Source organism: Jaculus jaculus, chromosome 2 (assembly GCF_020740685.1).
Source record: "Jaculus jaculus isolate mJacJac1 chromosome 2, mJacJac1.mat.Y.cur, whole genome shotgun sequence".
NCBI lineage: Eukaryota > Metazoa > Chordata > Mammalia > Rodentia > Dipodidae > Jaculus > Jaculus jaculus.
Window position 1 is genome coordinate 157513232 of NC_059103.1, and position 17771 is coordinate 157531002.

General features: G+C 37.5%; 1 protein-coding gene across 1 annotated transcript in view; it reads left to right on the top strand.

Annotated features, from left to right (window-relative positions):
* The first annotated feature begins 922 nt into the window (after positions 1–922).
* The window catches only part of Cnbd1 (cyclic nucleotide binding domain containing 1), a 403107-nt gene continuing 386258 nt past the window's right edge, over positions 923–17771 (top strand). The window contains 2 exon segments of the mRNA XM_045143551.1: positions 923–1010; positions 12788–12860. Of these exon segments, the coding sequence (XP_044999486.1) occupies positions 923–1010; positions 12788–12860 (161 nt within the window).

Genomic DNA, 17771 nt, shown 5'->3' on the forward strand with positions numbered 1-17771 from the left:
GCCTAGGCTTGCAATAAAGAAACCTGTTGCTTTTGCATTCGAGTGTCTCGGCTTCTGTGGCGGTTCTCTGGGTGACTCCTGGGTGACCGGGGGACTTGGCTACTGGTCAGGGGTCTTGGCACAACAATGAGATGTTAGCATCTAAACTATGTTTAAAAAAGATTGCTAAACATATTTTCTTTTGTCTGAACCAAAGTTGTTGTTCAATGGAATCAACCTGAGTTTCATCAATGGAGCTGTTTTTCAATGGCTGGAAAATATGGAACAGTATTTACTATAACCAGGACCTTGTCTCCAAACTGACAAAATGGGGACAGTATCTTGTACAGACCAAACTAGATAGGTGATGATGCATAGAAGTCACTTAGAGTGTCAATCCAAACACAGCCCACCTTGTGATTGGCCATTCAATTATTATTTTTCTGAGAACAGAAGTTTTGACAGACATGCTTTGAATTAGTCTTCTTTCTTTCATGTTATTGAGGTCAATTTTGACTAAATAAATTGAAAGAGATTGGGTGTAAGTAGAGTACAAGTGGGTTTGTGACTTTCAGAGTATGTTTTGAACAGACATTAAGCAAGTAGGCTAGAAAAGGGTACTGGATTATGGGAGGCCATCGAAAGGAATTCTAAGTTAGATTCATGATATCTGCCTTGTGGAAGACAATGCCTTTCCTCAGTCCTCGCTCTGCATACACAATCTCCTTCATCAGTTGCACTGGGTTCTAATACACTTCTTCAGGATCCGCACCTCACTCTTCACTTGCCATGCAAAACTCGTGTCAGAACTGTAAGCACCAAGATTCTGTGGGTTCAGCCTATCAGAGAAGGCCTTGAAGGTTCTGCATTATGATGTTCTAAGGAAAAGAGCTATTATTTGATCCTCATATAGCCTCTTGTCAGCTGCCTTGGAGCCGTGAAGATGCCTGTGTCTCCTCTCCCGACAGCGATTTTGGCTCACTTGATAGCCATTAAAAATGTGCCTCTTCCTCCACCTCGCAGCATACCAAGTGAGTGGCAGCTATGTTGGATATCTTGTCCCTCTGATGCTTTCTTCAGGGTTGAGAAACAGGGTTTGAGGGTCAGTAGGAACACTGGTCACCTTGCTGACAGCCTAGTGGAATGGAAGGGACATAGTGAATAAATCCTGCCTTGTGTACTTGAAGTTACTTCAATTCTCTAGATTCAAAATATTGTTTTCTTTATAAAATAAAGACTTTTATGAGATCTTAGAGCTTCCAAAATATGCCTCTTCCATATAAATTTTGAAATACTTTTGAAGAAGAGAAAACAGAGTCCCAGACAGATGACATAGCCCAACACTTTGTTTCTGGCAAAGATTCCACTTCCTTACAGGACTTGTTCTTACTGCCCATCATGGAGCAGTTAATGTCACTAGAGAATTTTCATTTTAAGTTTAAAAGAGGAAGACTATAATTTCCATCAATAAGACTATGAAATTTATTATCAGTTAATTTAACTTTTATGGCTTTTGATTTATAATATAAAATTCAATATTTTGAAGGTTAGACATTGACAGTATTATTGTACATAGTCAATTTAACCCCACAACAATCAAAATGGTATACATTATTTTAGCCATCCAACTTACAGAAATATTATGTTAATGTCAATACTGACAAGGAACTTGTAATAATGCCAGTGTTGACATTTAAAAATAACTGTAGGTAACAGAGATCACACTGATGAGCCTTTAAAATTTCAATAAAGTATTAGTTTTTGCATTTTTGTTTTATCTTCCTATGAGAGTTAATAGTTATAATCTTCAGGGAAATATATAGCAGGCAGTGACTTGTACCCTTTAGGGGTGTTTACTATAATTTTTTTTTTTTTTTTTTTTGGTTTTCCGAGGTAGGGTCTCACTCTAGCCCAGGCCGACCTGGAATTCACTATGTAGTCTCACGGTGGCCTTGAACTCACAGCGATTCTCCTACCTTCTACCTCTGCCTCTCAAGTGTTGGTATTAAAGGCATGCACCACCACACCTGGCTTTACTATAATTTGAATAATACTCAAGTCCTTAAAGTAAGTCTCTAGATTGTTATTCTTTATGTTTTTATATTCTTATGTAACATATTTTATGTGTTTATATATTCCTATGTATAAAATATTCTATGTGGTAAAACTTTTCTATTTCTATTTATTTATTTATTTTGGTTTTTGAGGTAGGGTCTCGCTCTGGTCCAGGCTGACCTGGAATTCACTATGCAGTCTCAGGGTGGCCTCGAACTCATAGAGATCCTCCTACCTCTGCCTCCCAAGTGCTGGGATTAAAGGTGTGTGCCACCAGGCCTGGCTCTATTTCTATTTAGATGGAAATAATTATTCAAATTTAACTTTGTCCCCAAACATCAGCATATATTGTCAGAATTTATTTGTGAAACAGAAAAAAAAAAACATTTTAAGATTTTTTTTTTTTTTATCAGCTCAGGAAGCTCAATAGCTGGAAGTTAAGAGATCAAATTAATTTAGAATCAATCGGATAAGATATGTGCTACACTGTTCAGTGTTTCCCAAGGATACTTAACTTCTCTGAAGTGATTAAAAGATGAAAATCAGCAGTAATTTAGATCTCAGAACTGAATAGAGCTAACAGAACACTGCAGAGATCAGGACTCCCTGTGTTCTCTTCAGAGGCTCCTGTGTGAGACTGTCTGTGACTTTGGAGACATGTCCTGGTTGCTTAATGGCTGTGTCTTTGTGTTAACTCCAGCAAGCCAATGATTTCCCTCTGTACATTTTGGTTCTCACCACTGAAATAATGATCTCATGAAGGCCCACGCGTTGCTGATGCTTTCAATCTGTAGAATGACTATATTTGATTTGTAAAGGAGTTATAAATGGAAATGACTCAAAATGCAATGGACATAAGTAAGAATTTTTGTTTAAATACTCTAACCATTACATACATCTTTGGGTTTGGTCAGTAAAGTTAGATAAAATGACGCATATCCACTTTCTCTTTATGTAATTATATGAGTAACCTTTATTGTTTTATTAAACATTATATAAGCATTTTTCATGTTGTGCCATTTGTTTTTCACAGGAATCTTGCATAGTCTGTGGTAGGCAGAGTAATAATTCCCAATAATGTTCACATTCCAATCTCAAGAAACTATAAGTAAATAGGCTAATCTACCCAACCAAAGGAAATTGTGTCTACACACGAACTAAGGCAGATTAATCACTTGATCTTGAGCTGTGGACAGTAACTTGTAACTTGAGTACCCACTGTATTCACAAGGGCTTTCATTAATGAAGAAGGAAGACTTGTGTGGCCATTGCTAACTTGGGAGAATGGAGACATGTGCTAGGGATAGTCAAGGTAGTGTGGAGCAGCTAGAACAGGCAAAAACAGGAGTTCTGCCCCAATACTTTAATGGACTACAAGCCTCCATGCACCTTCCTGAGAACTCAGTGAGGTATTGCAAACATGTGATTTTTCAGAACTGTAAGATAATGCACTGGTATTGATATTTATTTATTTGAGAGAGACAGAAAGAGGGATTAGGTAGATGAGAGAGGGAGGGAGGGAGAGAGAGAAATATAGGCATGCCAGGGCCTCTAGCCCTTGAAAACTCCAGGCAGAATTCCTCAGAATATCATCCATGAAAATGAACTTTCTCCTCATAAAAACAGCAACAAAACCTGCAGAGTTCTTTTTTCCTCTTTGCCCAATTCCCTGGAGTCCTTGCCCACATGGTGCGTAGGCATCACTTCCACTTTGCCATTTGTCCACTTGCCTCTCCTGATTTAAGGGAGTCCACGGAGCACTCCTCTTCAAAGACTGTGCTGTATGGTCTTCTCCTTGCCTGTGAAATTCAGCCTCAGGCATTTCACACAGCTGAGCTTGAGTTGGTTTTGTGTGCATGGTTTTTGTTTCCTTGGAAACTTTCTAGTCTTCACCTTTATAGCCTCTGACTTGTGCCTGAGGTTTCTTCACAGCTTGATAACCCCAGGGAAGGTCTGAGTGTTCTCAAAGGCAAGAGTCTTGCCACTTTTTATTCTTGGTGTGAATTATTTCAGACTTTGCAGTTAGAAGAGTGAATAGTAGTTTTACCACCTGGGTGAAATTGCATGTGGTTAAGTACACATTGGCCCACTACTGTAAGTTGATCTCCTGAACAGACAGAAAGAAGAAAACGCATTAGATGGGACAGGAAGCTGCCTTCCCCTTCCATTACTCCTTGGCGCTTTGGTCTAATTGATTACCTTAGGATGGGAAGCCTTGGTCTAGTTGGCTGCCTTTGTCTGTATCACTATGCTGCGCCTCCATTTTCCTTGCGTTTTTTTTTTTTCTTTTTCTTACATTATCTTTCTGAGAAGAAGTATGTTTTAAAAATATGCTGTTCATTTTTTTTCTCTAGGAGAAAGAATTGTTGTGCTGTTCACGCAACAAAAGTGTTTTATGTTCTCAGGGCATTTGTAGGTGCACTTCACAGACTCCAGCACATTGGGATGCGGGGGAGAAAGTAAGCAGTCAAGACCAGAGACCTGCCAAGGAATCCAGATACAATAGAGCACTCCTAAGTGAATGTCTTTTTGCTCTTTTCCATTTTACGGAGTGTATTTACTGAAAGCAAGAAAAAGCTGTGCCATCATTCCTAAAGATGTCAAGGAAATTTTCTGTAATTTGCGAGTTTTTCAGTTCTTTAGTAGCTAAAGATTAAAGGAGCCTCAAAATATGTATTTATTTGGAAAAGTAAATAGAGCACCATTTTAAAGTTTTAAACCACTAAAATCCTAGAAGTGCAGGTAAAACAAAAAGGAGGGGCAGAAGGGTTTGTTATTAGAAGGGAAAATGCCTGAGTGTTCTTTAATGGATAAACAAAGACAAAAAGTAAGTGAACCTAAAAGAAATGAGAATAGAAGTTCCAAGAAGGTCTAAGAGGTAGAAAAGATGGTTGAACATTTGTGTGTATACCTGTGCAGCTATAAAAAGTAATGATAAGTCTGAAGATGCCATTTGATTTAGGAAAAGGGATACTGGAAAACTTTCATAACAGTTTTTAGAATTAGAGTAAGTGTTGGTAAAACAAAAGAAAAAATATGGTTGTTTCACTGGAAAAAAAATAGGGGTTGGAGGAATGGCTCAGTGGCTAAGAGGGCTTCTTACCTTGTATGAAAACTTGAGGGGGCCCAAGACCCCTTGACTTCACTTCCTACTCACCCATGTAAACTATTGGGCATGGCCACTCATGCCTATAACCGAAGTTTTGTGGGGAGCAAAGAACAGCTAGGTATTGAAAAATGGCAAGCTTTGGAATCAGTGAGAGAATTTTCTCAAGAAAATATACAGGGTGGTGGTGGTGGGACATCTAATCTTCTCTTTTGGCCTTCACATGTGTAAAGGGCACACACACACACACACACACACACACACACACACACACACACACACACACACACACACCTCTCCACGGAATGGGTGGCCCAGGGCTGTAATCTCAGCATTGTACAGAGAGTGGCAAAAGGGTCTGCTTAGGGAGACTAACAAGTCTTTATCTCAAAAGAGAAAAAAAAAATCATTTACTTTTTGTTATCAAAGTTATAACCTTCTGAATGTCCTTGTGTTCTTTATCAATCTTTAGTGGCTGTTATACATGAAGTTAAGGTAATTTAAAGGAGCTCAATTGTGCCTTTATAGGAAAACAGTGGCGTAAATTGCAATGCATATTGTGAATCAGATCTGTCCACTAGATGTCAGGCTAGTTCTCCCCAGTTTTAGGCTGCAATTTTGAGACTCCATGATTGTCTGTTTTCCTGAATTATGTCAATCTTTTAGTCTGTCAGATAGACCATCCATCATAGAACTAATTTCTGGTCTTCCTTCCAAGATGTGTTGGCAAGCAAATTTCTTATTTCATGGTATAATTTTAAAAATGATCATATTAACTTTTACACTAAAGTTTAGGGTCCTACTCATTTCCTATCTTAGATTACAATCCTGTCGCTATAATCTGGCATCCATGTCATTCATGATTTGGTTGAAATCTTCCACGTGTGTTATAATTCTTTTTTTTTTTTTAATTATTTATTTATTTATTTGAGAGCGACAGACACAGAGAGAAAGACAGATAGAGGGAGAGAGAGAGAATGGGCGCGCCAGGGCTTCCAGCCTCTGCAAACGAAATCCAGACACGTGCGCCCCCTTGTGCATCTGGCTAACGTGGGACCTGGGGAACCGAGCCTCGAACCGGGGTCCTTAGGCTTCACAGGCAAGCGCTTAACCGTTAAGCCATCTCTCCAGCCCATAATTCTTATACTCTCATTTATATCACTATACTGTAGCCAAAATGTTCTTATCGCCATTTTTATAAATCCATCCATCAATGCACATGGGACGAGGTAGGGCAGGCCCAGGGGAAATTCCCAGGTTTATTACACCTTCAGATGGCCACAGGACTGTCAGGAGTTCCCATCCTATGGCAGGAGTCCTTATGGCTGACTTGACGACATTCCACACCACCTCCTTTGGTCATTAAGGTGGTAGATCAAGTTCAACGGGATGAGAATTAGGTAGGGTAGATCCTGAATTTTCCAAATTTATCAGCTACATTCTTCACTATCTCTTAGGAAAACTTCTATAGTTTCCTGTGATAAGCCTATTTCAGATTCTTCAGTAGGTCTTTGTAGATCATGTGTATTTCTTAGAATAGCTAAGGGATTACAACTATCCAGGAAATATTTAGGAATACAGTTGAATTTGTACCTCAGTTTAGTCTCTAGGAAACATAGCTAACTTCTCTGATGCAGAGAGAAGCATTATTCCTTGAACTATATATAACATCATAATTCTCACCATACTCTGATATCTTAACTTGTTTCCTGTCTTCCTTGATGAGTACTTATCATAAGTGTTTCCTCCATGTTCTTTTCCACTAGTTTAGTCTCTATAAAGATTTTCCTGCCCTCTCAACTATGAAGTAAGCTCCTCTGTGACCTTGAACTCTATCCCTTTTCTGTATCCCTTAGCTATCTTAACATTTATAATGACATATTAGATATATTAAGCATATGTCACTTTGGGCTAGAATTCCTACTGAATCAATATACTGAGATGAGTATTTGTCACTTATATCTTCAATATCTGGCATCCAGGTAAATGAAATGATGAGCAAACCTCCTGCAATGGGTAGAAATTTTGGTTAATGTGTCACTTCTAAAAATTACTGTGCAAATAGCATATTCATCAACATAGCAAAATGTTAAGAATTTGAGTCTCTCAATTCATGTATTCAATTTATCCTTCAAAGTAATCAAGAGAAATAATTTTGTTGACATTTGCTAAGGCTGAGGAGATGACTTAGTGGTGAAAACAGAAGCAGGGGTAGGGTTGCAGGTCCCCAGCAGAAATGTGAATGCTGGGTGATTGTGGCAGCCTGCCTATCACCCCAGCACAAGAGGTGCAGAGAAAAGGAATCCCAGGTCTGCCTCAGTAAATAAAGTGGAGACTGACGGGGGTCGATACCCAACATCAATTTCTGACCTCCACACACTTGGGTACACCGGTGCACCCACATATCTGTGAACATGCATACCCATCACTCATGCATGTACTTACAAAGATAAATTTGCCAAATATCTCAATAAGTTTTATAATTTACTTTTTAGTTTAAGAATTTATTTTTAAATTTTTATTGCAAAAGCATTCATTGTATACATTTATAGGGTATAGTGTATACTCATTTGGGGTGTTTCCATATCTTGGTTATTGTGAGTGGTGCTGCAGTGAATGTGGAGGTGTAGGTGCCTGTGACATAATTCTTTTAGATGTACACCCACAGTGTGATTGCTGGCTCATATGGTAACTTTAAATGAATAGTCACACTGTGTTGCATAATGGCTGTACTGACTTACATTTCCACCAACACCATGTAATAGTTCTGTTTGCTTGACACCCTCACCAGTACCTGTATTTTTCAAAGTGTTGTCTTTTTTAAAAGTCATTTCCCCACATGGATGTATATTCATTTTACATGGTACTGTGTTACATAAAGGCATTTTAATAAGAGGATATAAGATATTTTGTGTATATCATCTCATACTTCTTACTGTTTTCTCCCTCCTCTTATGAGTCTCATGTTTCCCTAAACAGTTTCACTTTCACTTCATATCACATATACACACATGATTTTTTTGGGTCTGTTTAAAGAATAGGATCTACAAATGATAGAAAAAGTATACAATATTTGTCTTTCTGAGATTGACATATAGTTTAACCACTCTCCATAATCTTTTATAGAGATGTGGTCTGTCCTTGAGCCTGGAGCTCACCTATTTGGCTAAACTAGCTATTCAGCAAGCCTCAGGGAGTCCTTGCCTCTGGCTCCCTGTCCCAAGATTACAGATGTACACTGTTGCACATACCTTATACATAGGTAGTGGGCATCCAGATTCATGTCTTTAAGCTTGTGCAACAAGCACTTTACGACTGAACCATCTACAGCACTCTGTCATCCACAATTCCAGTGTAGGGAAGGCAGATAAATTCCTGTGGCTTACTGGAAAGTGTTCTAATGGAATCTGTAAGTCCTAGGTTCAGTGAGAGAACCTGCCTCAAAGATTAAAGCAGAACTCTCCAAAGATAGAGAGTGGTAAGTGAAGACATTCAACATCTATTTGTGGTTTATGTGCACATGCATGCACACACATATGTACACACACCAAAAAAAAAAAAAAGAAAAAAAAGAGAAAAGATCTCTGATGATCTTGATGAAATCAATTTTGGTAAATAATGACAGCTAAACGTAAATTATAGAAGAGGGATAAATGTTTTGAGTTGAGGAAAAAGGGAGATGAGTGTAGATTATTTTTCAAAAAAGTTATGAAGGGACATTATTTTGATATTTTTGTTATAAAAATCACCCTCTTCACAGTTGATAAACTGTTACTTTAATATCTTAACCAATCCACCTTTAACAAGGAACAGGACCAATGCAGGTCCACTTGGACAATTTTCTCTATCTCTGTGCCAACTTAAAAAAAAATCTATCTACTTATTTATTTATTTACTGAGACAGAGAGAATGAAGTAGAGAAAAGGAAGAAGAGAAAGAATGGGCACACCAGGGCTTCCTGACACTGCCAATGAACTCCAGATGTATGTGCCACTTTGTGCACCTGGCTTAATGTGGGAACTTAGGAATAGATTTCAGGCCCTCAGGCTTTGTGAACAAGTACTTTAACTGCTGAGCCATTTCTCCAGCTCCCCCAGATTTATACATAGACATTGCATCAATGGTTTGTTTGTTTTTCAAATCCCAATGTTTAGTCAATATTTCTTGAAGGAAGATTAAATTTGGGATTTTGGAACTACAAAAATTTATAAATTGAAATAAATAAACACACTATCAACCACTAGTACAAGTACATTTAATGACCTCTTATTATACATGGTCACAGACATAGTTCCTTTTCCTAGCATTCAATCACTTATACAAGTATACAGAATTCTGTTTTAATGCTCTGCTGTCCAGTGTCTTGTTACTACCACGGCCTTGGGCTAGAATTCACTTTCAGCAGATTAGGAGGGCTGCTGCTCTTCCTGCACAAAGGTTGTCAGTAGTATTTCAGGTGCTATTGCTCCGCACTGCTTGCTTGTGCTCTGGTAACTGTGTTAAGAAAGGTTTCACTTGCTAGTGCATTAATTACTGGAGTGTGCACTCCAGTGCTTTGAAGAGGCTTCAGCCTTCTGGTTTTTAGATAACTGTACTCTGACATTTCCACGGGGTCATTGTGACATTTTCTCAATGACCATGCTGTCTCTGTTCTTCACTTTGCCTTTTACCCACTCAGGTAAGATGGTTCTAAGAGAAATTGGTTGCACATGTCTAGTCCTTTTAAGGCTTTGCTTATTTCTGTGCTTCCTCACATTTTGTAAGAGATGGTTACCTACTTCTTAAGGAAGAGCTTGATAAGACAAAGAATTTAGTTATATTTGATACTCACAAAATAATTTTGTTGTGCATATTAGGAACAAACAATATGATGATGCATATGAACAGTATGACTGCACTGAGGTACATTAACTGATTATTTGCTCACTGAATGCTAAAACAGAAAGTAACATGTATCTGTATAGCAAAAATCCCCAATGTAGCATAATTTTATCAAATCTTTATAACTCCTGCTGAGAAGTTTACTACAAACAGTACATAAGTACAAAAATAGGAAAATAGACTTACTTTGAACAAATGATATATAAACACAAAGTATCAAATAAAACTCAGGTGAAAGCTGGGTGTGGTGGTTCACACCTTTAATCCCAGCATCCGGGAGGCAGAGGTAGGAGGATTGCTGTGAGTTTGAGGCCATCTTCATAGTGAATTCCAAGTCAGCCTTGGCTAGAGTGAGACCCTGCCTTGAAAAACAAAAACAAAAACAAAAACAAAACAAACAAACAAAAAAAAACCCACCACCAACAAAACCCCTCAGGTGAAACACTGACAATTTATTTCTCCATTTCAATAATGTGCATTGGGACTGTATTTATGAACAACTGGCTTTTTAGTTGCACAATGTAGTTTCTAATGTACAATTAATAATTTATAGCCATCAGCTTCTAAATACTTTCTCACACTTACTCTGGTCAAGATCCTTGATAGTAACCCATTATATAGTTAAGCCTCATCTGCTTCTGTCAAAAGCCAGGCTAAGACACATTCATAAGGGAATACAAGATTAGAAAACAAATGTAAACTTTGTACTCTTTGAAACTGTCTAAGCTTTGTTCCTGTATTAAATTTAATCACTGGAAAAGCTTAACATCTGGTCTTTCCATAGTTATAATTTTACATTGAAACATTTTGGCTCTTTTTTTTAATGACTCTGCTTTCAAATACAAGATTCCTACATGACTCAAAATCCTTCATCAAAATGCTCTTGTAACAAATCCCTCTCAGGACTGAGATCAGTGAAGAAGTGTTTCTACTAGCACATGAATGCAACACAGCCTATTCTGTTTATTGTTTTTTTTTTTTTTTTTGGTATATGTGTAGTATGTGTGGTATGATGTGTGTGTGGCAGCTAATGTATATGTGTATTGTTGCTGATGAACTTTTAAGTCATGAAAACTTTATACAAGTTCAACTTTTCTGACTCAAGAAACCCAAAATAAAATGGATAATTTGTTTTTAAAAATGGATAACTTTTTACATTAAGTTCCAAAGCCTATTAGCTAGAATGTAGTTACTGAATGACTTAAGAAGTTTTAGAAATGCATTAATCACTGACTTTCTTAATAACTATTCACTAAAGTAAAGGAATAATATACATGAATTAGTATTTATCACTGCTTTCTACTTCATATTTTAAATAGCTTTTATTCTTCTGAGGCAGCCAGAGGGCCTGTGCCAGCAGTGCCCATGACGGTTAAACTATCTATCATATCAATACTCTCCCATGGCATTTTAAGACATCACTACATATTAGCACTGAAGGAGAACCATAGTTCATTTGCTTCTCGGCTATGATTATGGGTTTTCTTTCTTAAAGGTTTTTTTTTTTTTTTGGTCATTTTCACTTCAAAAAGAATTATGGGGCTGGACAGATGATGTAGCAGTTAAGGCACTTGCCTGAGAAGCCTAAGAACTAAAGTTCAACTCCCCAGAACCCATGTAAGCCAGATGCATGTGGTGGTGCTTGTGTCTGGAGTTTGTTTCCAGCAGCACCCCCATTCTCTGTCTCTGCCTAACTTTACCTTTCTCAAATAAATAAACATATTTTTTGAAACAACTGTGGATTGATTCCACCCAATAGCAACTCCTCTTAAGAAGGGGGAATCAAAAATGGTGGTCTACAAATGCTTGAAGAGGACTTAGAAGAAAGGACTGAATGAAAGAGAGGGAAGGAAATGGGGAGTGGAGAGAGAGAAGTGAGAAATATCAGGAAAACTTTTTGGGGTAGAGCATGCACGAGAGCCTTGGAGACCCGAAAGATTGCTAAGGGGCTCAGTTGTATTTCTAGAGCAGATATAAATTGCTGTGCATGGCCATGTGCTTCTGTAACAACATTCCCACAGGAAGCAGAGACACAAAAATCATCTGAGCATGTGAAAAGCTCTGAGATCAGTAAGAGAATGGCTCAAATAACGAGGGGAAGAGGGATGGAACAGAACAGCTGACATTCCACTCTAGCCAAGGGTCACCTCCAGGGCACATACATGGGCATACACCCCTTGGGCACATGCATACCACATTAAAAATTTCTTCCTCCAACTATTATGTCTAGACTAATTCTGGAATCAATTCACATTGTGAAGGAATTCAGAAAGACTTTTTAAAAGAAAAATGACATTACATCACACAAAATTCAGTGTTTTCTGGAACTAAAATTTTCTAGACCAGATTTGATGTCAATAGAAAATCAATAAAAAATTTACTATTGAACTGGAGAGATGGCTTAGCAGTTAAGGAGCTTGATTGTAAAGCCAAAGGACCCAGGTTCATTTCCCCAGGACCCACATAGGTCAAACACAGAAGGTGGCACATTATGTTTGGAATTCATTTGCAGTGGCTAGAGACCCTGGAACACCCATTTTTTTTCTCTCTCTCTCTCAAATAAATAAAACATTTAAAAATTAATTCAATCGTCACTTTAGTCACCCCATTCATTTTTGTTTGTGTATCAGAGATGGTGAACACTTAACTTGCATGGTCACTGAATTCTTTTACTATGATGAATGTTTGCAATTAAATTCTATTTACACACTTGGTTAATAAGATTACAGAAAATTACTCACATTTTTAATTGATTTCTTTTTGCAGGATTGAAAATGTCTCAGCACATTAATTATGCTGCATTGAGTGTATTATGCCACATTAGAGGACTACACAGAAGGTAAGTTACTCATGTTTTCCTATTTCTGCTATTGAAAGAATTATGAATATGCTTGTTTTATGGGTAAAGTATAGTAATAAGCCATTGCTGACTTTCTTATATACCTAATTTACCATACAGATAAAAGCATCTGAGATTATTTCTGAGGCTTGAAGGGGCAGAATATATATGTCATATTGTAAGGAAAAAATTTGGTTTGGAATAAACATAACTCATTTGTGGATTGGTCCCTTTTTATGCTTAAAAAGTAGTCACAAGGAGGAAGAGACTAAAATGGTTGAAAACAAAAATACTGAGTGAAGTGAGGCTCTGAGCAGGGAACAGCTAGAAATATCCTTGAGCCAGAGAACTAGTCAATATCATTGCTTAAGGCTGAGGATTCCTAAACATATATGACTGCAAGATATACTTATAAAATCCCGATTTGTTTCTAACACTTTTTCCCTGAATTGGACTTTTGAAATTATAAAACTGCTTTTATTCTACTCTATCAATGTCAATCAACTCTTCCAACTTCCTTCATTTGCCAGGAGGGCCTTGCTTCATTTCTTAAAAATATTTTTATTTATTTATTTATTAGAGAGGGAGAGAGAGAAAAAATGGGCCTGCCAGGGCCTCTAGCCTCTGCAAACAAACTCCAGACGGATGTGCCACCTTGTGCATCTGGCTTACATGGGACTTTGAAAATCAAACCTGGATCTTCAGGCTTCTTAGGCAAGTGCCTTAACTGCTAAGCTATCTCACCAGCCTGGGGCCTTGCTTTATTTTTATGATGATGTAATGCCTGTGTTTTACTGTTTCTAGGTCACGTCCTCTTCGTTACAGATATATCTTAGAAGCATTGAATTTATTTCTTGGGGATGTTACCCAGCAGTTGATTCCTAGTTTGCATGATAATTCTATGTTTAGTTTTTGTAAGGAAATTATATTCTGTATTCCAAATAAGTTGTACTAACTTTCATTCTCACCCATCATGTTCAAGGGCTTGCTCTTTTCTTTATCTTCCTCAACATTTGTTATCTTTTGTTTTTAATAATAGCAATTTTAATTAATGTGAAGCCTTATCTCATTGTGGCTTTAATTTACATTTCCCTGTTGGTTATCAATGTCAAACATTTTTCAATGAGCTTGTGGGCCATTTGTATGTGTTCTTTGAGAAATGTATGTTTAGATCCTTTACCCACTTCCTATGAGTTTGTATTTATGATTGAGTTGAATTCCTTATGATTTTGTGTATTAACTCCATTACATGGTCTGGGAAAATGGTTTAACCAGATGTATGATCTGCACATTTTTTCTCCCATTGTTGTATGCTCTTCTTGCCTTTGTAGATGGTTTTCTTGGCTGCACAAAAGTTTATAGTTTGAAGCATTTCATTTGTTTATTTTTGATTTTGTTTCTCATGCTTTATGGTCATATGTAAAAATATATAATGTGAACACCAAAGCAATGAATCTTTCCTCTGTATTTTCTCTTAGTAGATTTATATTTCAAATCTTAAATTTAAGCATGATTCAATATTGGGTTTAATTTTTTTAATTTAATTTGAGATATCAATCATATCATTTTTCTGCATGTGGGCTTCCAGTTTTTTCAGCAGCATTTTTTGAAAATACTTTCTTTGTCCATGAGTACATTCCTGGTTTCCTTTTAATTTGTGGAGATCTTGTGAGTTTTCTGTCATGTTCCATCAGCCCATGCATCTATTTTGGTGTCCATACTGTGTTATTTTGCCCATGATAGATTTACCATGAATTTAGGAATCAGCATCTATTATGACAAATCCCTTTTCTTTTTTATTGAGTTAGGGTCTCACTGTAGTCCAGGCTGACTTATAATTTACTGTGTAGTCTCAGGGTGGTCTCAAGGTGATCCTCTGGCCTCTGCCCTCTGAGTGCTGGAATTAAAAGTATGTGCCACCATGCCTGGTGCAATTTCTTCTAATGCTAAGGATTGCTTTGCTGTTTGAGGTCTTTGGTTACATACTAAGATTTTTTTTCTATTTTTGTAAAGAATGATGTCAGATTTTCTTAAGAATTATGATGAATCTATTAACAACTTTGAGTAGTAAGGAGTAATATGGACATTTTTCAGTTTTATTTTTGGTAAACATGACACATTTTGACATTTACTTGAATTTTACTTTTTAGTATTCATTGATTAAAACAGATTAAAAATGAATGAAAGCAGACAAAAATAAATGACATGGAACTAAAGCACCTAGAAGAAACAATCAAAAGAAGGTCCTTGGTAGTGGCCATAATGATTTTCAGAGTGTTATACCAGAGGCTTAAGCTACAAAAGCAAAAAGAAATGAAGGGGGCTATGTCAGTAACTCCTCATGGAGAGATGGGGGCCTCATGTGCTTCTATCCCATGCATGACTAAATGTCGATGGGTGCAGGTTTTGTGAAGGTAATCATAGTTGTGTAAGCTTATGAGAGTAATAATCACATCATTCCATAGCACTCATCCTCATCCTTCATCTCTAAATTTCTTTCTTTTTTTCAAGATTATTTCTTTTATTAAAGCACTATAGTTAGAAAATAGTAAAATAGTCCAAATTGTATTAGTGAACCATATATAGTATATTAGTTTTTCAAGGTAGGGTCTCTCTCTAGCCCAGGCTGACCTGAAATTCACTATGCAGTCTGAGGGTGGCTTCAAACTCACAGTGATCCTTCTACTTCAGTCTCCCAAATGCTGGGATTAAAGGCATGTGCCACCATGCCAGGTCCTCATTATCTTTTTAAGCAATATTTTATTTATTTATTTGAGAGAGAGAGAGAGAGACAGAGGGGGGGGGGTAGGTGCTACCAAGTGCATCTGGATTTGAATACTTGGGAATCAAACTTGGGTCCTTTGGCTTGCCATCTCTCCGACCTCTCTTCCAATATCTTGAAATATAAGTGTACTGCATGATCACAGAATAACACAATTGACAATAATTAAAAAAACCTTCAGAATCTTATGTCAGTCAGAATACAGCCACTATGCAGAGACCACTGTTGTAAATATTTTGTACAGATAATCACAGGGATTTAATGACCTAGGCAACAAAGAGGATAAACAAATAAAAACAAACACAACAAAACAATATGGGATGAGAGGCAACCAGATTTTACGAGTTTCTGTTTTATAGTCCAGACTACCTGAAAACAACTTAAAGGAAGGGGATATTGATCTTGGCTTGCAGTTTAAAGGTTCAGCCCATGGTTTTGTTATGTGTGCTTGGGAGAACAAGATGGCAGCAGGAAGCTGTGGGCAAAGCTGTTCACATCATCGTACAGGACGACCAGAGGAAAAGACAAGCAGGGACCAAGCACCAGATTCTCTTCAGGACCAGCCACCAGTGGTCTGTTTCCTCAAGCTAGACCTTCCTTGCTTTCTCATTTTTACACAGTCCCTTAAAATTAGTGCCATCAGCTAGGGACTGAGGACACATAAAACAAGACTATTCAAACCATAACACAAAAGTTAGTAACAGCAGATTCAGCTACCTTAACTAGACCTGGTAGGAACTGTGGATACCTAGTAGGTCAACCACTGCCCATCAATAGTCCCAAGGAAGACTGGGGAAAGAGTCTAGCTTTTGCATTTTATGATTCAAAAGAATGGAGAATATATCTGAAGGCTTGTCAGAGAAGAGCACAGATGACATGTACATGTGCTGTTTTTTAAAGCTGTCCTTTTGAAAAATTCCACACTCATTCAAATGCTGATTCCTTTGCACCATTTGATCTAGGTATACCACTCCTGAGCATATACCATAAAGACTGTACTCTTTACTACAGAGAAACACGCTGCTCTATTCACAGTTAGGAAATAGAATCAGCCCAGGTGCCCATCAACTGATGAATGGATAATGAAGTCATGGTACAAATACACAATAGAATTCTACCCTAAAATTCTGTCTTTTCTGTTTTCCACAACATCCCCTGAGACATTGAGAGAGTAATACAAAAATTCCCTTTAGGGATGATCACTCAACAATCACTTATTCTCATCATTTTGACCAACTAGGAGTCTCCACAGTAATTGTCACCCATGGCTGAAAGGAGCTTCTGTGACCAAAGGTAGGAACAGCACTGGTTCATGAGCATAAACATGAATACTTATTAGAAAGCCGGAGAGCACAGCATATCCATTTAACAAAACAACAGTAGTAGGAAAATGGATAGCTTTTAATTGCTCTTGCTGCAGAAAGCACACTGAAAAGGCTGTTTGAGATGTACGTGTTAATCTACTTTAAATAGGAATTAGTTATACTACCTCTATGTTTCCTGTAACATCGTGTTGCATACCTTAAGTATAAAATTACACACATATGATTGAAAAAAATTATTATTGCCATTTCTAAAACTTCCCCTTAGGTTTTTCTTTTTTTAATAAGAAGCTGCATGGTCGTTCATAACAGTCTTTTGTTATTGATCACCATTGTGGTTATATCCTTTATTTCTTCACTTTACATATAATTACTGCATATTCTGTGCTTGATAAATCAGGATGACATACTTCAGGAGAAACGTCTGGTCCATATTGTGTTGTTATTATTCCACGGCTGTCCTCATGGTCTCTGATCTTTGCAGGTGATTGTTCTGTCACAATCAGCTTGTCTTGAGCCTGTAGTAACCATGTGGCATAAATTGTGGCTAATTTCCTGAGAGAGAAATCATAAGGCCACTTGAGATCCAGTATGTACCTGGTAGCTGCAACTCTATATTCCCCCTTAAAGGTCTCTCCTCAGAGCATCTTGGGCACTTTTCCTAATTCTGGTTCTAGGTTTACACTCCTCCCAGAAGGGCTCTTTAAGATCAGTGATGCCCTCAACACAGACCTCATTTCCTCTCTGCCTTCTTCTTCTTCAATCTTAAATATCTCGGCATCTCCTCTGCTCCTTCTTATACTGTAG